This window comes from Gobius niger (genome assembly GCF_951799975.1).
Source record: "Gobius niger genome assembly, chromosome: 20".
NCBI classification, from domain to species: domain Eukaryota; kingdom Metazoa; phylum Chordata; class Actinopteri; order Gobiiformes; family Gobiidae; genus Gobius; species Gobius niger.
The window spans coordinates 21,761,829-21,786,529 of NC_136871.1; the positions used below are offsets into that span (position 1 = coordinate 21,761,829).

Here is a 24,701-nt window from a genome sequence, read left to right on the forward strand (position 1 = left end):
CATTAACAAGTGCATTTTCCCCAGTTCGGCTTTTTATTATTATTTTTTTAATTGGTATCATCAGCAAAAAGAACGGGAAAGGTGGTCGCAGAAACACAAGCAAAATCATTAATACAAATAATAAATAATAATGGTCCCAAAATGGAACCTTGTGGTGCACCATACTCCACGGAATTCCTTTTAGATTCATGTTTTTTTTATATTGGGCTTTACCCAAATCTAAAAGCTTCTCGACTGGAGATCAACAATGTAACGCCTCATTTGAAAGCTAAGACCTACAAAAGTGATGGAAACTTTTCGTCACGTCGCCACATTTTTGTCATATTTTTGTTGTTTTTTTAATCATTTTTTGTTGTGTTTTTCTCACGTTTTTGTAGTTTTTTTTGTCCGTGTTTTTCTCACGTTTTTGTTGACTTTTCATCCTCTTTTTCTCGCTATTTTGATGCTTTTCTTTTTAGCTTTTAGATTTGGGTAAAGCTCGGTTGAGGCGGGACTGGTGGCCCTAGAGCCAGTGGCCCTTCTGTGCTCTTCCAGAATGGACATATGGCCGGTCCGCCCCTGACTGACCCCAAAAATAATGGTTAGAAAAAAACTTTTTGGAAGCTGACCCTTTAATAAATGTAAAATAAAAACATGATAATGTGTCATGGTTGTTGTAATTTGATAGGCTACATCAGGCTTTACATGAAACAAAATCCCAGGACAATCCTTTCCTCTGGACATTCTTCTATTCCTTATTGGTGCCTTATGTCAGTTTCAGCATCTGTGACTATGAATTTCTCCTCTTAGAGTCCACTTTTTTGAAAATCTTCTATGTTGTTTTTGTTGACCCTGCTTTTCCTCTTCATTTTTAGTTTATTCTATTTCTCATTGTTCCAACCTGGAAATCCCACTTCATCAACGTCTGTCTCTATACCCACCTCTATTGGGCTCCGTACATGGCATCTTCAGTGCTTTACCAGCTATAAAAATCCTCATGCAGTAATTTGTTCTCAGTATCATATTTCCTTTTGTGATCTGTGTCACTCATTTATTAATTTTCTGAATTCTGAACCAAAATGTCCATGATTCATATTCACCTTTGGGCTTTGTCAAAACAAGTCCCTCAAATGCCTGTTAACAATTTCCAGCATGTATTTACAATAAACAAAAAAGTATGTATATATATTCATTGTTATTTTGTACTGCATGAAAAAGTATTAACAAGTACGAAAGATACTGTCTACCTTTAAAGGGGCTAGATGCAAGTTCGCCATTTTATACTCACCACTGCCATCTCAGGTCATACGTTTAACTGCACCTTCTATATTAAGCTCGTGCATGACGGACCTGAAGTAACACGTTTTTGAGTGACAGTGCAGGATTTTAGAGGCAGTTGTGGTGAACAGGTCTGAGCTCATTCTACACACCAGAACATGGCTGGAACATGTAGGGGGAGGTAAATACATAATTTTAACATTTTTAAACTTATAGTATACGTATAGTCCCTTCTCCAAAATAACAATATCATTCACTCATCTTACACTTTTTACTCCTTAATATTTAACTTGTCAACCAAATGACATTACAATTATTGCAAAAAGTGCAACAACAAAAAAACTACCGACAAAGGAGGCAGAAAATGAGTATCAAATTATATACAACAGGCTTTTGAGCAAGCTCGTACATGGTGATGCTGAAGATTTACATAAAGGCGTTATTGTGTAAATACATTAAATCAGTCCCTTTTCCATATGATCAATTTTTCATGAATATTTACTTTAATACTGTGGCCTTTGTTTCCTTTGGGATGACTGGTGGTGAAGTTTTGCCCAAGAATACGACAGTATGGACCTGGGATCAAAACAGCACACGGGACTCTTTAAGTGCTTTGCAACCAAATGATCAGTTATTTACTCCCTGATCAATGGCCAAACATCATGAAAAAGACATGGATCAGATTAAATGAAAAACTATACAACATGAAACAATGTGGTTCGTAATTTGTTTTATTCCTGCAGATTTGTACACTATAAATGAATCTTAATATTTCAACAGAAGACATATTCCAGGTGGAGGAGAGTGACAGGCTGTTATTGCTCTAAGTCAACATGGACAAAATGCACCTTTTTCTGGCAAGGCGCTTAAAAGGTAAGGCACAGCACGCCTAGACCAGTCCATATATAAAAACAGCTTATTACCAATGATCAAGACAACACACATAAAGAATGAGCGAAAACATTCGTGAGTCCGTTGTGTGCACCAAAGCAGGGCATAAATGACGATTTTACATAATCAATAAAATCAATAAAATCTTTTGAAAGTGTTGAGATTAAATTCTTTAAAAGTCCTGGGTTTTTCACAGCAGAGGCCACAGATCTGTCATCACAGATTTGGCGCCATCCAATTTAGGAACTTCATTGCGAATTCAAAACCTAAGAAGCAAGCCTGAAAAAAGACAATGTCACAATTAGAAAATAAATACTTCAGTAGATACAAAACAACTTAAAGTATAACACTTGATTGACACCGATTGGCTTAATGTTAATTGCTTGATTGTATAGCGACCCAATGTGCTTTGTGGCTGAAGGAGAGGCCTGTCATGCGGTTTTTCAAACGTGCTCCCAAGATTTTCATGTAAAAACTTTTTGACACATCTACACAATTCCTTGAACAGTGTAAATATTGTGATTAGGGAAAAACTACAATACACTCACAGCGTTTGCAGGGAAAGCTCTGAGCATGACTGCATTGAAGCCTTTGTACAGTGAGCCTATGCCTTCCTCTCTGATCAGCTCTCGCAGGACGTCCCGGAAGCCGTTAGGATACTTTCCTTCAGGAGCTGTTGTTATTGACAGAAAACAGGACGAAACACATGACCCAGAATAGCATTTATTCAATAACTAAATATGTATTATATATATATAATATATATTTCAGGATTTTTGACATAGGGCCTAATTTCCTAGTTATCCAGAGTGTTGCTGATTTCTGTAGATATTTTTTTTTGTAATTCATGGAGTTCTTACATCTGAAGAGTTACGTGGCGCTAGGCTAGCACATTTCTATAGTATCAGCTACTCTGCATTAAAAACAGTCTGACTCACTCCTCAGACATTTATATTGTTAGTCTGGCGTTATAAGTGATTTACCTCAAGTGCACTGTGTTGATAGAATAATTTTAACCATTTTGCATTTAAAATAACAGACATGCTAGCTGACACCGTAGAAATGTGCTAGCCTTGCACTACCCTAGCGCCACGAAACTCTTCAAATATAAGAACTGCATGAATTACAAAAGAAAAATGTCTCCAGAAATCAACAACACTCTGGATAACAAGGAAATTAGGCCCTATGTCAAAAATCCTGAAATGACAAATCATACACAATGATGTCCCTTTAAGTACAAATGTGTACACCGCACAAAGGTCACATACTACAATAATACTTACAATACATATTAAGTTAAAATATATATATTTCTAACACTTAGTTCAAACCTGTCTGGAAGCGTGACTTGAGGACGTCAGCGGGAATGGCCACTGCCCAGTTAAAGACGCCCGCCATTCCTCCAGCAAACAGGATACTGGGAACACTCAGCTCATTGTGGCTGTCCGAGGACAAACATGATGTTACTCATTTGCAAATATTGGAACTATAGCACATAAATACCAATACTCCTAATACCTTTTCCCTGCAGGTGTGAGGAGGTTCTTTAACCATTCATAGGTCATAAAGTACATGCCGCTGGCCGGAAGATCTGAACAAAAACAATGGATATGAAGAATAATGATGGGTTAACAGACACATGTTGATAATTTAACAGTATATAGTATAAAGGGAAAGGTAGCTTAAAGTGAGGTGTGTGCTGATGCAGTAAGAACACATTCTAGGAGCTTTAATTTCAAAATGTAAGATAATACACACCTCTCATAAGAGTCAGAGCTGTGCCTTTGTAGATGCCTCTGATACCAGACTCTTGGTACAGCTGTTTTACACAGTCCTTCGGGCCATTATACTTCACTTGCCCTGTGGACGCTTGGATCTACAAACACATGGAACATAATAACCGCTATTCAACACCAAATCACGTAGAAAAGGACTCATACCTGAAGGAGGCATTTGACTCGCTCTCCTGGTGCCATGATCACTGTGGTGAAAACGCCAGACAACATGCCGGCAGCAAACAACTGTGGATACCTGTGCAATATGACAAGACACCACTTCAGAAGACTCAAGTCGTGGGAATTATATATAGTTATTAAAGGTACAGCAATCACCTACGTAAGGATATCCCCTGGGTGTTTCTGCTGCAGCTTCTTACCCAGACCAAATCCAAAAAAGCACACCGCAAACATCGGTGTTACTCCTATGATCGGAGCCGCCATGCCTTTATAAAGGCCTTTGACTCCCTGCAAAGCAAGAAAAAGATGTTTGAGTATGACATTGCACAAAAGTACTAAATACTCTTAGTGAATGTGTTGTATTTTTTATCCTCACTTCTTTGGCCAAGGTTTTTTTGAAACAATCAATAGTCCCAGCATAGAGAAGGCTCTCTCCTGGTTTGGGCTTTGGCTGAGTTTGCAAACGCACCTGAAAAAAAGTTCAAACAACAATGGGTCCAAATTACTAGGAATGCGCCTACAGAGCAACATAAGAGCAATATAAGAAACATTTGAGGACGTGTCTCATTGCGTTTTCTGAGACAATGGTGGCAGAGGTAATACTTATTTCACTAATTTTATGCAAGATCAATTTTGGAGAATAATGTAACTAACTTCTATTGTTTGTATATGATCTTTAATAAGTAATTTCAACCTAAATATAGGTATGTTATTGATGAAGCAAAATGTATGACTTTTTATTCCAATCACTGTTCAGATTATTATAGGACTAAGACATCTGTCATTTGTTCAGTATTTGACAAAGAAATAAACGAACAGGCAGCGCCACTAATCCCATTATACTACTGTTAATGTGTAACAGAAAGCTCTAGTTGATACCACTTCATTTGCTATCTATCTGGGTCAAAGGGGAAAAGCGTGTATTCTTTTCACAGAAACATGACTATTCACTATTCATTATTCATTTGTTGACTACTCACAACCTGCTAAACCTGACACTATTCTTGAACAGGCTCTGCAACTTTGCCACACTGCCCCGCGCGTGCACTCTTCAAAGAACGCCATCCAAAACAAATAGCCGTAAATGTATTACTTTAATGGTATCCAGGGGGTGTCCGGCAAAGACGAGGCAGACCCCTCCGAACCCCCCGGCGAAGAAGTTCTTGAGCGGACTGATGGGCTGCGGCTGCTGGGACATTTTTGCTGAAACAACACACAGACACGAGCTTTAAACTAAACTAACCATCGACATAAACGAGCGCGTGCTTGTTTTTCTCAAATCTGTAAAAAATGTGCCATACCGTATTATGGACAATCTGAGAAGAATTAAGCTGCTTCCTGCAGTCAGAAGAACCTGACTGGACCTTTCACCCACTTCAAACCCGGAGCAGTTTTACTGAAACACCAAGGTGTCAAGTGCGGGTCCCCATTAAGCGTCCGGGCTGAAACAAACCACACCTGATACCTGTATTTACTTCAGTGACACACACCGACCATTGACTAATTATTATGATGGACACACATGCCAGGACACGCACACAAAGACAAACAAACAAACAAACGTAATAATAATATGTGCTGTGTTTATATATAGTATATTGGTTCTAAAGAGCCTATAGTTTTTGAACTGACAAAATGCATATTTTTATGTCTTTGTTTTTTTGCTCAGATCTCAGTCATTACTGGAGGAATCCATATGAAACAAAAACTGTCACAACATTCATTGTCTCCTCTGTCAGCACATATGAACTAATGTCCAATTATTTTCACAGAAAAACGTCAAAAAGTGGTGACAATATGCGAAAACATGACCGTGACGTTGTCCAATAGAAAGGACTTTCAGACATAAAAATAATATCACAGGTTTGTGAATCCAATCACGATCAAATACACATGAGGAAAAACATTTGTTTTTGTTTGTTTTGGAGATTTCTTCCAAAAACTGTATTTCTCCCATAGAGTTGCATTGGCCTTGGCCTCCATCTGACATTATGACATCACATTCTAAATCGTGAACGCCACCTATATAGTTCATTTAAATTGCCCATAAAAGATGACAAAAATCTGTTATTCTTCCAGTTAAAATATAGCTTTATTAGTTTATTATTACACCGTTGCAGCAGTTATGAAGACAATGGTAGTAACTGAATGTAGACAACTCCCTTACAATGTAAACAATCACACAATGAACATACAAATAAAAGTCTTGAAAGATGAAATAATAAGTGGATTCTGTCAATTTAAAAGATCAAAACTGAATAATAAGTTAAACTATAAATGGAGACTATTTAGCAATGAGGAAAAACTAGGATATTGTACATTTTGTTGTTAAAATTAAATACTGCACTTAAATCATGCCACAAGTCTACCTCCTTTGTTAAAAGTCACGAAAAATGTCATAGAATTAACATGTTTAATCACTCACAAGTGCAGTCTTTCCCTTAAGAATACCTCAAACACTGAGGTGAAATCTTTTGTTAGAAGCATTATTGCAGTGCAGTTAGTTTGCAGCATGTACTGTACAGAAAAAAAATACTCTTTTAATTTTAGCGAAGACTTCTGAAGCTGAGGAAAGTTTTGATATGGAATAGGAAGCTCAGAAGTATTTAAGACGCCTGAATGTAGCCACAAGCGAGACTCACAATATTGCAGTTTGTTTTATTTTTACTGATGATAGTCAAGACTGTGCTCTTCCCACAACATCTGACCTGTGAATACTTAAGAAGCCAGCGAAGGAGTTCAGTGATGTATGGAAAGTAGCACTATTGTCTGCACACAGTAGTTTGGCTTCACTGTCAAAGTAGCACAAAAGGACTCCAATATTCTAGCGACATGGCACTGTTTCCATTTGTTTTCAATAGTTTTGGTACAAAACTATTACAATTGCTTGGTTTCAGACACACCATTGAGTAACCCTTGTGGTGTTAAATTGAGATGGAGTCGGTAATTAGGGATTGTATGAACACTGATATAAATGATCACTGTCTTCATCTTTGGATTATCATTTTTAGTACCTGTAGAGAATTATGCAACTACTCGTTAATTTCATTTCCAGTGCAGTTTTGACACTATCTCTTTAAAGGCCAAACTAAGTCTCCCTTTTTCTAACATTTAGAAAAAAATACTCTTGGACTTGAATTCTTCAAAAATATTGGCACCACCCCTGGGTTATAATGGCACAAGAAATTTGACTAAATACATTATTTTATAACCTTTTCTTTTCCTTCCTGTACTTGCCTGCAGTAATGGGAGCAGACTATAGTGTGTGATATTGTGATGTGGCTAGTCCTAGTTCTGGCAGATCTGTGGAAACTCTTTGTAGATCTGCTGTACGATTAGCTTGTCCATCTGTTTGGCTGTAGCGCTGCCCTCATCCTCCCTGGGGTCCTCCTCTTCCCGGAGGATCCTCTGCAGCGCCCCCTGCAGGTCAGCAAGCCGGTGCTGGTGCGTGAGATAGTCCGTGGAGCGCATTATGGAGTGCATGAGGGACAGGTACTCCATACGCAGCTGGGTACAAAAAGAAGATTAAAAAAAAGCTTAAGTTTAGAATAGATGAGAAGAATAAAGCTTTTATTTCATATTTAGCATCAAGAGTTTGTAAAAATATGTTGAAAAGCATCTCCTCTGCAGCATCTTTCTGACCCCCATTTTACCAGTGGAACAGATTTTATTTATTTACTTGCTCTTTCTACTGTTTTTAATCGAGGGAATGGGAATAATGTTAATTTCAATCCACTGTATTTTTAAACATGGTGATTAACAATAAAGAAAACTAGTTTCACTATGAGCTTTCGGGATCTCAACTTAGTGTCACGACCCCAGGGTGGGAAATCCCCCTATTCGTTCTTTACACCACTTGTCAACATTTAACTGAAGATTGAAAAGTGAGATCACTTCTTGAACTCAGGGATAGAAGAATATTGCTTGCACTCATAGCATTTATGTTGTGAAATATTTATAAATCCCAGTAACCCAGAGAGTGTAACTGGATTGATATGTGGAGGTAGGTGTGCCGTTCTTGGGAGAAAGAGGCACATTCTTCCCCTTTCCTTTTAGTTTTGCCAGTATAGCGCTCACCTTGTCTCCGGGCGAAAGGTCAGATATCTGCCGTACAGCGATGTCGATCATCACCATCATGTCCGTATGGTAGAAGATATTAGCAGTTTCTTTACTCGCAAAAACATCCTGAAGAAACTTGAGCACAGAGTGAGGAGCGGGCGGCTTGTGATTGAACATACACACAGGGTCATCTGAGAGAGAGGAGAATATAAAGATGTGACAGGAAATAATAACGTACAATCACGCTGTACAAATGATTTGAATGTACCTCCTCGATTAAGAAGCAATAAGACTTTTTCAGAGAGGATCTTTACGTTCTTCTTCTTTAGTTCTTGCATAATAACGTTGTTGCTTGGCGCTGGTGAGAAAAGATGATTTATCAAAAACTAGTGATTTCAGAACTAATTCCAATTGTTACCAGCAGAGGGAGCATGTGAGTAACGAAGTCTGACGTGACTAAACGCAACACTCTTGCAGAATCAAAACTACTATTGATGAATACATGTTTTTCTTTTCATACATTCTTTCACCATCCGGTTAATCCACAGACAGAGCTACAGAGTTTAGACAGATCTTCAATTCAATTCAACTTGTTCATTAACAAACATTCCTGTGGCACTTAATCACCTGGTTTCCTCAAAAGTATAAGCAAAGCATCATTATAAGCACCTGTGCACTCCGACTTTCCGTTATTATTACTGAAAAAAGACACTAATATAATAATGACAACAATAAACAGATGTCTCTTACTGGTGTGATGCAGGTTGAATGACAGAATGAGGTTGAGGAAGATGTCGGGCAGCTGCTCTGTTGGATCCGATGGAAGTCCATCCTCCACCACATCCAAAAGAAACTGTACAAATTCACCATTCAAGTGCTCTACAAGGGAACAATTAGATGTATTATTTATATTAAGAATTGACCGTGTCCCTTATATTTCAAATGGATAATAGGAGAATTTGATTCCCATACCGTAGTGATGGTACGGCACCTGCTCCCCCATTGAGAAGATCATAGTGAGAACCAAAGCCGTGTAACACATCTTCTGGTGCTCTTTAAAAGAGGGACAAGCAATGAAAAGCAAATGACTAAACACAAAGTAATTTACTGGCACTAACACACAGCTACTCCATGTAATTATCACATTTGAATGATGAAATGACCATATAAGAAAGGTATTGTCTGTGTTTACCTTGTGTGTCAGTCTGGAGGTCCCGGGCCAGCTCCATGGGGAGGATGGAGTTGAGCAGAGTGGAGATAAGAGCAGCGTCCAAACTGCACATTGCCCCGAAAACCTTGAGAAGCAACAATCGTAGAGAAACACGGTGCTCCTGTACAGAAACAATATGAAAACAGTGATTTGGAGGCTAACGCTGTGTGTGTCAAGGCAGTACAAAGTGACATTTTCTAACATAAGTTGGTAAACAGCTTAATATTTGAACATTTGCCATTTATTTGACCTGTGTGCACGAATGCAGAATTGTAGCCTTTAAACATCCTGTTGGGCAGAATTTCAAGTGGGCAGAAAACATTAGGAATGAGAAACAGAAAAACTGAAAATCCAAGGTTTCCAATGCACCCAAATGCAAAAGCAGGTGCTGGTTTATAGCCTTTGAAAATGTAGAGGACAGTTCAAACTAGACGATAAAACGCAGGAAGTCCCAAACAGCCTGACACAGATTACTGGTGAAAGGAAACACTACTCGCCTCTTACATAGTTAAGATCAAATGATGACATAAGTAACATGGGCGTCAAGCAACATATAGGGCCTTACCATCTGATAATAAGAAACCAGCGAGATCACATTTTCACAGCGGTTCGTCTTGCACATTCGTTTGCACACTTCTGGGTCTGCATCAGTCTGAAGGAGCAAAACAGACAATTAATAATTATATAGCATTGTCATTTCTGGATTATTCATCAAGCAAGAATAACATTAAGATGACTAAAATGGTGGGTTATTAGATGCCGATTATGCAGTGCCACATGCAACAGACAGCAAACCAAATGATATCGTGGGTCACTCATGAGTCAGAGTTTGAGGGAAGATAATAACTTAGTAGGAAATTAAACAATTCCTTAATGCATTGGAAGCAGGAAAAAGAGTGAAAAACTGCCAAAGATGTGGACGGAGGCTGGGTCTAGTGTATGTCCAAGTGTAGTCGTCAGTGGTTGAAATGCTATGCTTGATGACGGTGATTGGAACTTTAGATGTTACTATAAGGGAATTTCTCTGATCACTTTAATTGGTTGTTCGTTTCATAATTTTACAACAATAGCGTTTTGCAAAAGCATGAAGTTATAAACAACAAGTACCAGTATCTTGAGCAGCTCCTCCAGGTAGCAGGAGATGAGAGCGTGGTCCTCGTGTAGAGCCCAGCTCCGCTGTTGCGAGTCTTCACGGTGTCGGGCGAGGTCTCCGAAAATCACCTCCAAACGCTGCTCGTCATGACACACCTGTCCTTGTGGGAGCGCTGAGCTCAGATCCTGCACAGGAGGAGGAGGAGAAGGACAGGAAGAGAACTTGAATTACCAGTCAAGAAGAAAACACTAAACCTACCTAAGGGTAAAAGGCTTTTCAAAGTGTATGTGAAGTGCAATGCAACATCTCTGTTTTGCAGGTTGTTTTAAATTGTATTTTTAATTTAATTTAATTTTATGAAATCATTTTCAATTAATTGTGACTTTGTTGCAATTAAATGCATTTTGAACAGTTCAACTAGAAAACATATTTGGGCAAAAAAGATTATTGCACAATCCTAAAATACTCTTAGCAAACAACAAACTATCTTGTCTTTGTGAGGTCTTATCACGTATTAAACCTGCGACCTGTACCATTGACTAAGAGCGACTGAATAATTGAAGGTGCAGAGCTGTGTGTAAAATACTACTGAGGATAAGATTCTATTGTACAGGACACATCAAAAATATACCTGACCTTGCTTTCTACTAGAGACAGCAGCACTTGCTCCAAAGCCGAGGAGGCCTGGGGCAGCGCAGTCTGCAGGTGCCCCACCACCACGCCAACCGCCACTCGGGACAGCTCATAACTCAGGCCAGTGTTCTTCCGCACCAACTCAATAAGCTCTGGCCCGATTGTCATGGGAACCGGTTTAGAGGAGGAGGAGGAGGTAGTGGGGCTGCCAGGAGGGCTCTCAGCAACGGACGGCGGGGCAACAGGCCAGTCATTGTCCTGCTTTGCCTCTACTTTGGGCTGCAGAGACGGGGCGGGCTGGGGGGGCTGAGGCGCTGGGCTTTTCCTGGCAGGAGCTGCCTGTGCCGAGGACTCTGAAGGCAGGACGTCCGGCGGAGGGGGGGCCAAGGGTTTCACGCGGGACGGGACAGGTGGAGGTGGGGTGCTGGAGATACTGGGGAGGCTGACCTCAGAGGAGAGCAGAGAGTGGGCGGAGCCAGACTCTAAGGAGGTGGTGCTGATGGAGAGGGAGGGGGCTGGGGACGGGGGGAGAGAGGACACACGGGAAGGGACCTCGGGCTCTGCGGAGAGGAGACAGCTCCAGTTACAGACGGCAGAGCGTGCGGCACTAAGAATAGCCTGTTTTTGAGGCAGCAGGTAGCATCAGCAAAAACACAGAGCTGCTTCACAGAGGCAGAGTCTGACCTGAGCCGCGGCTGTTCCTCTGTTTCTCTGGTGGAGGAGGGGTGACCGGAGCCGTGCGTCGAGGCTGAGGGGGCACCTGAAACAAACCTATTGTAATACTGGTCTAGACACTGAGACAGGATACATTACTGTGAGTAAGCAACACACCATGAAATTTATATCACGACTTTCTTAGACTTAACAGAAAAATTCTTCACTTCATGTGCACGTAGTATCATTATATCGCTTTTAAGTAACTAAAACCATCTGCTGCTAGTGAAAGTACCCACTTCACTGTGATTGGTTAGATTACCCCATCACTAACTCATGTCAACATGACGATAATGACCCAGTAAAAGTACAAATTATTGGAAAAGACTAGAAAGGTTAAGATTTAGGGCTGCAACTAATTATTTTGGCAATCGATTTTTGTCTGCAGATTATTTTATACAATGAATTGATTAATCACTTGGCTGTAAAAGCCACATAAGGCTAAAGAGGTGCCGCTTGAGGACATGCTGATGAAGTAAACTTAAAGTGAATGTTTGTAGTAGGTTCTCAGTGCTTTTAAAAAGCCACTATAGCTGAACTTAGTTTGCTCAACGCTGCACATGAACACAGACACAAGTTTCTATGAACAGCTAAGACGTTCGACTCTAGGCTGCACTGAATGGTACTTTCTTGGGGACGGGAGGTGGGATTGAGGCAATAAGAGAGAGTCCTTTTATATTTATTTCCAAAGTGGTTTTAACTATAGAATCTGGCAACAGTAATAGTGGAGCTAATACTGCTTTCTGATTGGATATTTGTCCTGAGACAACAACACTCTACATACCGTCATGTTAAAAACAAAAAGGGTTTTCATTAAAAAATACTAAATTTTCATTAAATTCTCTTTTGAGTTCGAGTAAACCAGAAGACAATGAATCGATAACTAAAATAGTTGTCAGCAATCGATTCGTTGTTTCATGTCTAGTTAACCATAACTTTAGAAGTATTTGTCAAATGAATGTAGTTTTTATTGTATATTTTTTATTATGTGACCTGATTACTGGATGGTAATAGGTGTACTGTGGACATTGCAGTAACAAACAGTGAAAAAGATACCTGATAAAATCCTTGCTCTCCTTGCATATTGTCCAGACTTCCTGATAGTGGCATGTTTCCCTGTCGTCCGTACTCCCGATTAAGGCCATTGGGTGGGTTAGGGGTTTGGCTCAGTGAGATCTCGCTGCTAGACGTTGGGAGGCCTGATTTGTTACTGGCTGACGAGTTGCTCCGTCGGGCAAGGGTCTCTTTCCGATGATGAATCAGCTTCCTATAAAAGGTTATCAAAACTATACTTACTCCAAAATGATGTTTTGTCCTTAAGTTATAGTTTCTTTTATGCACAGCACACAGCACTGAATTCCAGGTACCATTGGTCAAATATGCTCCAACTAAAGCAATGTATTCTCTCTTTGTGCACAACATGTTTGTCAAAAGCATGTTTACTCTCACTTACTGTAAAACATCACGCTGCTCAAGATTGTATTTGCCTCCGTTCTTTAAAGCCACATTGTGGATGCCCTCAATGGCTCGATCAATGGAGTGCAAGACCTCATCCTGCTCTGGGGCCTGAAACACAGAAAATCCAACAACCGGTTATGAATTATTCACCAAAGCAGCAGGGACAAATATTAAAATTTAAACTAAACAGAACATGCAAATAGCGGCCTAAGGACCTATATGGCTTTGGCCCCAGGCAGAAATAAACTAGGCCAGTTATCTAAGAATCTTTCAACCCGAGACACACAGGTCCAAATGCTGCACATTGGGTCTGCAGACAATGTCATGTCACCAAGAGCATAAGAGCATTCCTGCTCATGACATTGTACATGCTGTGACTAGTCCACAGCAGATTTGACTGTAGGGAAGCTGCTCACTGTACAAAGCACCCGTGGGCGTGCCTAAGAAAACCCACCTAAATGACTAAGTATAAAACTGTAGGTGAAGATACAATTGTGCTTCCACATCTTTGGAGCTGTCCTGTCATATTCTATCATACCCCACATTCACACCCCATCCATCCTCCCTTGTCCCGTCCAACGTCTTACTGCCGCAGAAACAGCTGAGAAGAAGCAACCATGAACAGTAACTCACTGTAGGTTGCCAAAAAAGAAATATTTATGTATTTTACTGTGTTTAAAAGGCCTGAACTGTTTGCACATTTTGTTGTCACATAGAAAAAGGGGTGGGTCGGTCTGATCTCATCTGTCAATTAATTCAACTCCACTGCACTGCCGCGGGGATCACAAGGCATCTCTATCTCTGTGCTGTTTACCTGTATTTTCTCGATGTACGAGGCAGGTAAGTATCCAGTTTCTCCTGAGCTGCAGCGGGAACCCAGCCACCAATGTTTGTTGCTCCTCTCCAGGATTAGGAAGCTTTCTCCTGCGGAGAAGTGCAGTGAGTTGGGCTCCGTGGATCGGAAAGCGTACAGAGACCGGTACATGGCCGAGTTAGCGCAGATTCTCAGTTAGAAACGCCACAATGAGCAAAGCCTCCGAAAGGCAAGTGTCCGCAGAAACAAAGTCCGTATATTAAAACCCTGGCTGGAGCTGACTTTAAAGGACTACGAAGGCATGGCCACGGAGCATCGAGTGGATCACAGCAGTCTATTTACAATGTAGCTCGGATCATCTGACCCGTGACCAATGAGCCCGATAGGAGGCGCTGTTCGGCCACAGCCACGCCCCCAAGGCTTCACAATCGAAAACAGATCATATTTTAATATTAATCATTATAGCAGCGATAAAATGACATTCAAATAAGGAGCAGATTCGTTTGTTTGTGATTCACCAATGATGAATATTCAAGAGGTACTTCTGAGAATTGTTTGTGAATTTTTCCTTAACTAGAGTCTCTCTCCTTTTAACTCTTCAACGGTTTTGTAACTGTTGTTTGGACTTAATAAATAAATATTTTTGATTTTTAAAAATAGGCTAATTAAACGTCATAAAACATATCGCTTTCTTTTCTGCGTGCTTGTAACCCACCTCCTTCAAATCACAAGATGTTTGAGGAAATATTAATGAAAATATCTAGAATCGATTTTGTGTCATCAACACCGGAAGTCACAGCCTGGTGCCACATTACAATATTTCCCCCGTCTCTGTTGTTTGGTTCCAGGTTCCAGGTGTCATGGCTGCCACTTTGTGCTGTCGATTCTTCCTACAAACACAGAAACAGCGGGTTATTTTCACTTCGATGATAATTCCCACGTTCTCTAGGTACTGTACTATAAACTGAATGTACATATGTGATGCTCTGCAAGGTGTATTGTTTTTTTTTTTTTTTAATTGGTCATTCATCTGTAATCTCAAGGAAAAGGTCATGTACTCTTACTTATTTATTTTTTACATAGGCCGTATTGTGTATCCAACTAGCACATGTATTTTATATGTTGATTTTAACATTTGATGGAAATAGAAAAAATGAAGCTTATGTTTGCTTTGTTTCCCCTTATCCACATTTTTATAACATGGTCATATGCTATATAGCTTTATTCCTCTTACACATTTTTGTGGTTATAGCGTCTAACTTTTGCACTGTGCATCAACTATGCATCTTAGCTATGCTGCAACTGTCAACTTCATATTTTAAATTCTGGAGTCTGTTTGTATGAAAGTGCCGACGTCTATAGAATTAAGAGTTTTACGTTTTGCTTTTCCTGAGAAATGACTGGTTTGTTCATATATATATATATATATATATATATATATATATGAACATAATTGATCCTCAATTACTTCCCTGTAGCTCAATTGCACCATAAAGTGCTCATTAAAGTAAATGGTAAACAAATTATATGAATGAAATCAGCTTTTAAAAGTTGACTAGTCTATTAAATCATATCATAACAATATCTGCATGAAAAGCAAAATATGTTCACTCAGAAGTATAAGCTCCTGTCTCTGTCCCTTAGCCCTTTCCTCTGCCGCGGCCATCGTCTGGGTCCGAGCGATGATGAGATTTACCAAAAGACCTCAGTATCCATCATGAAGAAGGAGCCGGGCAGCGGGCCCATGATCCAAACCTACAGCTCCAGAGGCTTCAACATTGACGGAAACAGAGTATTTGGGCCCTGTGCTGTGCTCCCTCCTGCCATCCTGCAGTGGAACGTGAGCTTATCAATTCAGCTACACATTATGTAGGGTAGCAACTAATATATACATGTAATAATATGTCAACTATCTATTGGCAGGTTGGAAGCCATAGAGACATAACAGAAGAGAGTGTGTCGCTTTTCCATATGATCGAACCAAGAATAGGTGAGACGAATTTAGTTGAAAGTACCAAACATTTTGAGTACTCTCATTTACCTCATCTTGACAGTAAATACATTAGATGTGTTTGTCTAACAGATTCATTTGGAGATAGTTTTGAACTATGGGTTCTCTACAATGTTTTGACATCAAGTGAATTCAACCTATTTGGAAAACATGGTCATCAGTTACTCATACATTGCACTGTTATATTTTTATTCAGAGATACTTGTCTTGGGGACTGGTGCAAAAGTTGAGCGCATTGATCCCTCAGTTTTGGCATTGTTAAAGAAGAAAGGTATCTCTGTGGAAGTGCAAGACACGGTAATGAACTGACTGCTAATTCTTTTTCTTTTACTAAAGAACTTTTATCTAAGAGAGTTTTCACACCTACTTTGTTTTCAGCCAAACGCATGTGCGACATTCAACTTCCTTACGAGTGAAAAAAGAGTGGCAGCTGCTGGTCTCATTCCTCCACCAACGAGTACAGCTCTGGATCTTCTAAATGAGTAACTGTGTTCTGAATATGTGTATATTTATTTTGGGAGAAAAAAAGACTGCGCTACAATTTTAAGGAGATATGCCACATTATTAAAATACATGCAGCCACTGCTTTGATTTTGTGTAAAAATGTATATTTGCAAATAATGTCAAGAATTTCAATGGATTAAACTATTATTTTCTGGACCTATGTTCTGCCTCTGTATTCAATTAAAACATAGGAATACAGTATATAGAACAAAGACAAAGGCATTTACACTGAATTTTGACCATAAATCAAAAACATGGTCTTTCCTCATTTGATGACATTGTGTCATGAGTTTTGTTGCTAACAGAAACTTTTTCCACAAAATGAATCAAAATACACATAACCTGCGCCCCAATAGCCTAATGCAGTGATCACCAACCCAGAGATCGTGAACTACAGGTCGATATTTGGCACAACCTTAGCAGCTCTCTGTCTGAATTAATAAATTGTAACTGCAAAGTTAATGGGTGGAAATGTGTGGATAAGATAAGATAAGATAAGATGCTACTTTATTGATCTCACAATTGAGAAAGTTACTTGTTCCATCAGCTCTCAAGAAACAATCAGGGTGCGCAAAATAGACAGGAAATTTGCAATCAAATACCTAGCAGTATCTTATATATAATCAATAGAAAGCTTCAAAGGGGCAAAAGTATATATATATATACACACACACACATTACATATAAATAAGAACAAAGAATGAAAAAATTCCAAGTCAACATTGGCAGTGCAGGTTTACAGTCACTGTGCAGGTGGTTAATAAAGTGACGCTGATACAGAGGTTATTGCACGTGTTACTTTACAGTCTTGTACAGTCTGACAGCGGTGGGGATGAAGGACCTGCTCCTTCTTGCACTGAGGGTATCTGCCACTGAAAGAGCTGCTCAGCTCCTCCACAGTCCCGTGCAGTGGGAGGGAGGGGTTGTCCATGATGGAGGTGAGCTCGGCTAATACCCTCCTGTCCCTCACCTCCTCCACAGAGTCCAGGGGGCAGCCCAGGACGGAGCTGGCCCTACTGACCAGCTTGTTCAGTCTGTTCTTGTCCCGCTCTGTGCTGCCCGGGGCCCAGCACACTGCAGCGTAGTGGAGAGCAGAGGCTACCACAGAGTTATAAAAAGTCCTGAGCAGAGGCCTGCTCACTCCGAACGACCTCAGTCTCCTCAGAAGGTGGAGGCGACTTTGGCCCTTCTTGTTGGTGTTGTGGGAAGGTATGGGAAGAGGGTTGGTGTACATAAGTACATTGTACTTTTTGTAAATGCATTTCCCTTTAAATAAAGAAATACAAATACACGTTTTGCAGTCTACAGCCAATGACTGTGTAGGAATCATGATACAATTGTGAAACTGTGATAGTAATGTGATGATGATGATTTTAGTTCCTAAAATATCCCACCACTGCATTTGAGGAACAGTTGGATTCTCTGCTAGTTGAATTCAGGTCAAATGTGTGTGAGTGAAGAGTTAAAACAGCTGTATAAAAATTTATCATCCATCTGTTTGAGGTGAAGTCTGTTGCCCTTGATCAGAATAAGCCTCTTAAATGGGTTGGTCGATCTGCCCCCCCGCCTCTGTCCCGAGTGATGACAATATCAGGCTTGCCCCTCCCACTAAGCTCTGCAGATAACAAAGAAGATCCACAAATCCTCTGCACATCAGATTCATTGCGACAGTAATAAACTGCTTGAGAGGCTGATGTCACTCATAGTACTGTATGTAATAAAACTACACTTAAACATCACTCTCAGGAAAGTAAGGGCTTTGGTGTTGTATCAATGTCAATAAAGATTAATAGGATTTACTTCACTCCATTTATTGAGACTTAGTACGGGCACAAGGCCTCTCTCTTTAGACTATATTTAAAAATAACACACACAAGAATTGTAATGAAATGCCTTTATTATTATCAGTTTATTATCCATCAAATGCAGCCAAGGAGGGAAGTAACTGGTCAAAACAATTATGAAAACACATTCAGTCGCTCTGAGGCAAAGATGAAGATTGTGTTATGTATGTTATTGTCCATTACTCTTTCAGATATAAAGAATCTGAATTTTTTCAGTCTTCATCAGAGTTGTGGGATTGGTGTCGGCTTGCAGCTCCAAACCTGAACTCTGCTCCTGTGAGCCTCCGGTACAGGTCTCTGATGTCCTGGCTCTCGCACTCAAAGTGGTTTGTGGCATCATAAGACCGTGACACAAAAATCTGATGAGGAGAAGATGAAATAACTTCCTGCATAACATGCATCGTGCAGTAAACTACTTCATCACTGTAATCCCCACTACTAGAACATTCAAAAGAAGTTCAAGAGTATTGGTGGCCAGTAAAGGTAAACCCCCCACTAAAGCTTTATTTTCAGCCTGCTGACAAATCTTAATCATTAGAGCTGCTGACAAAGCTTTGTGGACGAGAGGCAAATGTCCAACACTTACAGATTACGACTTAAAGAAACAGGCCACAGTTTTTCCATGCTGAGATTTCTTCTTACCTGAGCTTAGACCAGTTGATGTGTACCTGTCTGGTCTTTGTGCGTGCACTCAGTCACGCAAAAAGACCAAAGATGTTGTTAGCATTTAGCCTCTCCTCCTTAGGAGCACTTCAACATTACTGAGCGGATGTCGATGTGCTCCTAAGGTGTTATTAAAGGTGTAACTATACTTGGATCGTGTAACTACGTAACTGTATTTATTTGTTTGTAACTTTGCAGCTGACAACCTATATGTCAAAGTTTCAATGTGATCTTATACTGAGATCGATGCTTTAATACAGTTTATTATTCATTGCAATATGTGGGGTATTTAGGCAATGCAGTGTACAGTGCAAGTCTTTTGTTGTTCTTACCTGACTTCTTCTACCATCTTCATTAGGAACAAGTAGATGACTGACTGTTACAAACCTACAACAAAAGGTCACATAAGTGAAATGTCCCTATCTAAAGGATACCATGAGAAACTTACTTTTGTATAATGGGCTCCAGAAGCTCTATGGCAGGTTGCACCTCTTTCTCAGGGTTATTGGTCTCCACATTTGTGCTTATTGTGGCGATGTACATCCCAGCTGAGGCCACATTGTGAGTGAAGGAAACTACTGATATGAAAATGTCTGAAGGGGGGAAAAATCACTTCAGTTCACATAGTTTCATTCTTTTATTTTAAATTCTATGCTCAGACACTCATTTAAAAAGGGAGGGCAGATTCTTAGTTTCTTTATCTGTTTGACATGCTTCAATTTGCTCATAACATCAAAATGCTCAGAAAGACAAAGACTGTAAGCTCTACCAAGGCTCTGGTCTTGTCTCAGTAGTTCCCATGTGTAGCCTCAGACTTCTTGTTCAGGGGTAAACGCTGTTTGCTATAACCCTTATAACCCTTTTAAATCACAATGATAAATGTGTGGAAAACACTTCCATCTTCTGAGCGTGTGACAACATACTATAAAAACAACATCAGATTGAATGAATGGAATTGTACCAGATTTTCGGTCGAGTTGCGTCTGGGGGATAATGATCTGACAGGAGCCAGCCTCATGAGTGTGTTTGACGGGATGATTAAGTAAACACACCACCCGGATCACACGTCCCACTTTCCTCACTCGGCCGGGAACATAGCTGGGGTCACAAATCAGCTGCTTACAGTAGAACAGCTGCAGAGCGGGAGGATAAATACAGGTTGGAAGAACAGAATAAATGAAAAAAAAACATGACCAAGTTAACTTCATGTGATCTACTCATTTCTTGAATAGATCACATGAAACAAGCACGAGCTTATCTATACTTGGTGACGTCCTTTTTCTGCATCGCTAAATGTTATAAGTCACTGTGGAACTCACGGTTATTCTTAAATTAGTGGCCTGATGTCAGGTATTAAGCAGTAATACAATAGTAATTAAGAAAGCTAAAAATAAATGTAAAATACCGAATCGACTGTGATTATTTACAATATCACACTACTTAGAAAATGGTAAAACATTTACAGAGCAGTTATGTTCAATACTAACCTTGCATTTATTGTTTTTAAAGCTGAATATTTATTCATTTATTTATTTATCATCAAACTAGATTGGATAAATATACAGAAAGTTTTGTCCCCGTACTTTTCTATATTTACATGAATGTTTGCTTTTTAGTTTCTTCCAACGGTTTAGCGATTTTAATGTAATATTTTAAAATATGTTTTTTTTAATTGTGACTTTGATACCTATGAAACCTATGATAAAGTTCCTTGAAATGTTTGACATGATCAAAACAAAAAAGACAATGCATCTAAATGTGACTTATCGTCGACAAAGGAATGAAAGCCTTTGGTGGGCTTCTAGGATTAGACTGGAGAGCTGCAGATCCTTAACACTATTAGGCAATACCGATAAAATTATTGCATCTGTATCTGTTTGTTGTGTTATAAATCTGAAAGCTCACCTTGTCCTGGGACTTCACAGCTTTCACTTTGCCATTCTCCATCACGATTTCATCTATTGGTCTGTTCAATAAGAAGGTTCCTCCGTACTCTGCATTCAACCTGGGACAAACAATGAGTTAATTCAACACCAAAATAGGATCAAAATCTTCTGACGCGTCAGAGAAATACCGAGCAAACCCCAGTGCAATGTCCCCCAGCCCGTAGACGGGGTAAAGGTACGGGCTGCTGATGTGTCGTGACTGGGACTGGCAGTAGAGTCTGAGCATCCTGATTGTTTCCCCACAAGGCTCGTCCAAGTAACTGCACACAAAATGATTTCATACAATATTAAATGCCTGGTGAAAAAATGATAATATCCATAAGGTTGGTGGTCGATGTCAGCTCCATAATTGTGGAGACACTTCACACACCTTTCCAAACTATGATTGGGGTGTGAGTGTTTAGCGGTGGTCGAAGAGGTACAGTAGTGGCAAAAGTACAGTATGGCACCTTATCACAACCACCACTTTGTGTGGAGTGAAAGAATAATGCAATTTAAAGCATCTGAGTGTCCAAAATAGTGCTACATAAAACCAATGTAGTGGTTGTAGTAATAGCTCACTTTTTCCTTGGCAGAAAATCTCTGAACTGGATGGAACAAGGGAATAACATTATTAATCTTGTTTTAATCTTCCAAGACTCTTCTTTGATATCCAGTTATCATCCATATCCTGTTTGTGAGTTCCTTTCCTTTTCTTAACAGCTTTATGTTTTACTGATAGAATGTGTAAGCTCTACAATGTCTGTGTATGTTCACTCACTTGGTGTTGTTGTGTAAGGCTATAGCATGCCCCGTGAACTCCATCACGTCAAGCCCCAGGTCGAATCGGGAGAATAGATCCCGGGTGGAGGTTTGTTTCGGGTCTATGTCATGGTACGTCCGAGGGTTTCTGATGTCAAAGTTGAGGGCAAAAAGCAGCAGCTTCCGAAACCTCCTCTTATCAAACATGCCCATAAGATCTATAAAGTTAAACACAGGAAGGGGTCAGTGGCTGCAGCTTTGGTTCTCAGTGACAACTATTTGACAAGTGAGCATTATGCAGATAGTAAAAACTATAATTCAATCATTCCACCTAATCAACAAAACGAAAAAAAGCTTTGGGGACGTCAATTTGGTGTCCCGACCCCAGGGTTACAAATCACTGCCTGAGCAATGTTAGAGGGAATCTTAATTAAACAACAGCAGAATGAACCTCTTGCCTCCCGACTGAACCAAGCACATTTTCTTTTCTTTTCTAGTTTATCCAAATCTAAAAGCTTACCAAAAAAAAGCATCAAAAAAGCGGCAAAAGCGAGGATGAAAACACAACAAAAAGTGACAAAAACTCTACAAAAAAGTGACATCAAAGCATGATGAAAAATCAAAACAAGGGACAATAGAGAAAAAAAAAAAACGTGCTGGATAAGCAAAAAAAAAAAGTGACAAAAAAGTGTCGAAAACAAGACACAAAAGGAACAGAAATAGACAAAAACATGGCAAAAAAGAGCGGAAAACATGACCAAAAAACGCTTGAAAAATGTGACAAAAACACGGCTACAATGTGATTAAAGATCACTTTTGTAGGCCACACCTTTCAAATGAGGCTTGCTCTCCAGTCGAGGAGCTTTTAGATTTGGGTAAAGCTGAGCTAGAGAGAATGTGCTCTGTTCAGGTGGGGGTTAAGACGTGAAGGATATTTCAAGCACAAGGCATCACTTGTCATTGCATTTCAATTAAGGAACTGCACAAGATAGAAATGGCAACCCAAAATGTAAAAAATTGAATAAAATAAGAAGAAATGAACAGCATTAACCGATTTGAAAGATAGATGATGAGAAAGAAAAACCCTTCTCTCACAATTTTACAACTTCAATGGTAAAGGCCCATTCTCTACTCCACCTGAAGCTTGAGCGTCTTCCTCTGTAGCTGGAACTTTGTGCAGCTTTCCAGATTTGTAAACATAACTCCCTTGAACAACCTTAAAATCAAGATAACGTGTGACTTCTGTGTGGACCAATATGTTCACCAGATCACCTGTTTGACAAACACACAAATGATCACAGCAGTGGTGGGATTACACAGTTTCTATTTAAAAAAAAAAAAACAGCCATGTAATCATCTCACCGCCTGCAAGGAAGAATTTGGGGATGAGATCTACATTCCACTCTTTTCCACGACACATGGATTTAGCAGGACCCGGAATTTTAAATCTTTTGTACAGCTGTCGTAAAGAAATACAACATTTTAGTCAAAGAGACAAGAGGAGATAGAATAAATCTCAATCTTTTGCATTGTGGAAGTTTAAAAGTGAAAGAGGAGTGTCAGATCATGTCCACAGTAGACTTATTACAAAAAAACAGCAACAAATAAAAGTTTCACAGATCAGAAAAGCGACATTCTGCTTTCATTGCTATTTCCCCGTATCTCTCTCACTCATCTATGTTTCCCATCGCTCAAGTTTAAGAGATTCACTGATTCACAGAGCATTATATAGTTGTTACAGCCCTTGCTAGACAAAACAATTAGGTATAATTATAATATTTTACAGTGTCTGGGTCAACTTAACCTTTGCATTTTAACATGACCAAAAAAACAAAATAATTCCACAGCATTTTACCTCCTCAATGGGTGTAATAGATGCACTTTCTCCTCCATAAAAAGGATTTGTGTCAATGTGAAGGACCTTTTTTCCATCTAGGGACATTAAACCAGACAGGATACACTCCTAAAACACAGAATAAAAAAAAAAAATTTCAATCAGGTATCATGTAGCCTAAGAGCAGTTTTAATCATTAATCAAGTTTCACCATTTACTTATTATGGTTGGAAAAGTATTCATTATTTGCACTCATGTGAACATTGAAAATTATTCTGAAAGTGTTGCCTCCTGCACAGTTTTTTTCTTTTTGTTACATAATCACTTAAGTGTTCTTCTGTATTATGCCACATGAATTTAAAAAGACATGGGCCTATAAATAAATAAGTATTATGTGCAGTGGTTAGCGCTCATGCCTCACAGCAAGAAGGACCTGGGTTTGATCCCCACCTGGACGGGGCCTTTCTGTGTCTCCCTGTACTCCGGTTTCCCTTACCACAAAAAAATATGATCCCTAATCTCAATGGGACTTTCCTGGTTAAGTAAAGGTAAAATGCAATAGAATATATACCACAAATACGTTGCTTTTGGTTGATCCAATTTTCCTCTTCCCGGATGAATCAAGGCCAATTAAAATTTACCTACATTTTATCATTCAATAAATAATTTTAATACTTATCCCCTGGGTTCAATATCTGAACATGCAGTTAAAAAGATCAGACAAGATTATATTGAGAGAGAGAGAGAAGGGGGGGGAGCTTTTCAATATATTATTCACAATTGTGCATTTATAGTAGGCCTATGTTCTTACCTTTGGTCCCGTCCCAAGCACAATAATATCATATTCCTGCATCTTCGGTTGTGAGCCCTTGTTCAGTCGACCCAGGCGACCGTGGGGCTGTGTTCATATTCAGTGTAACAAGTGACAGTCATTGTGTCCCTTTGAATAATCTTCTTAAGGATTCTTCATGACTGTGTGTGTGTGTGTGCGTGTGTGTGTGTGTGTGTGTGCGTGTCTGCGTGTGTGCGTGTGTGTGTGTGTGTGTGTGTGTGTGTGTGTGTGTGTGTGTGTGT

General features: G+C 39.6%; 4 protein-coding genes across 4 annotated transcripts; 1 reads left to right on the top strand and 3 right to left on the bottom strand.

The window, feature by feature from the left end:
• Positions 1 to 1,980: 1,980 nt before the first annotated feature.
• slc25a20 (solute carrier family 25 member 20) lies at positions 1,981 to 5,500 on the bottom strand. Its single transcript, XM_079578626.1, has 10 exons — positions 5,405 to 5,500; positions 5,197 to 5,306; positions 4,480 to 4,572; positions 4,264 to 4,391; positions 4,089 to 4,179; positions 3,907 to 4,024; positions 3,667 to 3,739; positions 3,480 to 3,589; positions 2,697 to 2,821; positions 1,981 to 2,427 (listed from the first exon to the last, which is right to left on the bottom strand). The coding sequence occupies exons 2-10, from the start codon at positions 5,299 to 5,301 to the stop codon at positions 2,365 to 2,367; spliced, it is 906 nt and encodes a 301-aa protein (XP_079434752.1). The 5' UTR covers positions 5,302 to 5,306; positions 5,405 to 5,500; the 3' UTR covers positions 1,981 to 2,364.
• A 708-nt stretch (positions 5,501 to 6,208) lies between these two features.
• nckipsd (NCK interacting protein with SH3 domain) lies at positions 6,209 to 14,529 on the bottom strand. Its single transcript, XM_079578618.1, has 13 exons — positions 14,085 to 14,529; positions 13,266 to 13,378; positions 12,869 to 13,079; positions 11,783 to 11,858; positions 11,102 to 11,658; positions 10,480 to 10,650; positions 9,938 to 10,024; positions 9,355 to 9,493; positions 9,135 to 9,215; positions 8,913 to 9,041; positions 8,431 to 8,520; positions 8,181 to 8,353; positions 6,209 to 7,610 (listed from the first exon to the last, which is right to left on the bottom strand). Exons 1-13 carry the CDS (start codon positions 14,253 to 14,255, stop codon positions 7,392 to 7,394), a joined length of 2,217 nt encoding a protein of 738 aa, XP_079434744.1. The 5' UTR covers positions 14,256 to 14,529; the 3' UTR covers positions 6,209 to 7,391.
• Positions 14,530 to 14,911: 382 nt separating this feature from the next.
• On the top strand, positions 14,912 to 16,718 carry ndufaf3 (NADH:ubiquinone oxidoreductase complex assembly factor). Its single transcript, XM_079578635.1, has 5 exons — positions 14,912 to 15,033; positions 15,729 to 15,924; positions 16,008 to 16,074; positions 16,292 to 16,392; positions 16,474 to 16,718. The coding sequence occupies exons 1-5, from the start codon at positions 14,945 to 14,947 to the stop codon at positions 16,579 to 16,581; spliced, it is 561 nt and encodes a 186-aa protein (XP_079434761.1). The 5' UTR covers positions 14,912 to 14,944; the 3' UTR covers positions 16,582 to 16,718.
• Positions 16,719 to 18,623: 1,905 nt separating this feature from the next.
• LOC306979601 (rab GDP dissociation inhibitor beta) lies at positions 18,624 to 24,598 on the bottom strand. The gene is made up of 11 exons (XM_079578620.1): positions 24,439 to 24,598; positions 23,649 to 23,756; positions 23,156 to 23,252; positions 22,931 to 23,065; positions 21,813 to 22,011; positions 21,181 to 21,312; positions 21,012 to 21,111; positions 20,068 to 20,239; positions 19,555 to 19,699; positions 19,439 to 19,493; positions 18,624 to 18,802 (listed from the first exon to the last, which is right to left on the bottom strand). Exons 1-11 carry the CDS (start codon positions 24,478 to 24,480, stop codon positions 18,656 to 18,658), a joined length of 1,332 nt encoding a protein of 443 aa, XP_079434746.1. The 5' UTR covers positions 24,481 to 24,598; the 3' UTR covers positions 18,624 to 18,655.
• Positions 24,599 to 24,701: the final 103 nt, after the last annotated feature.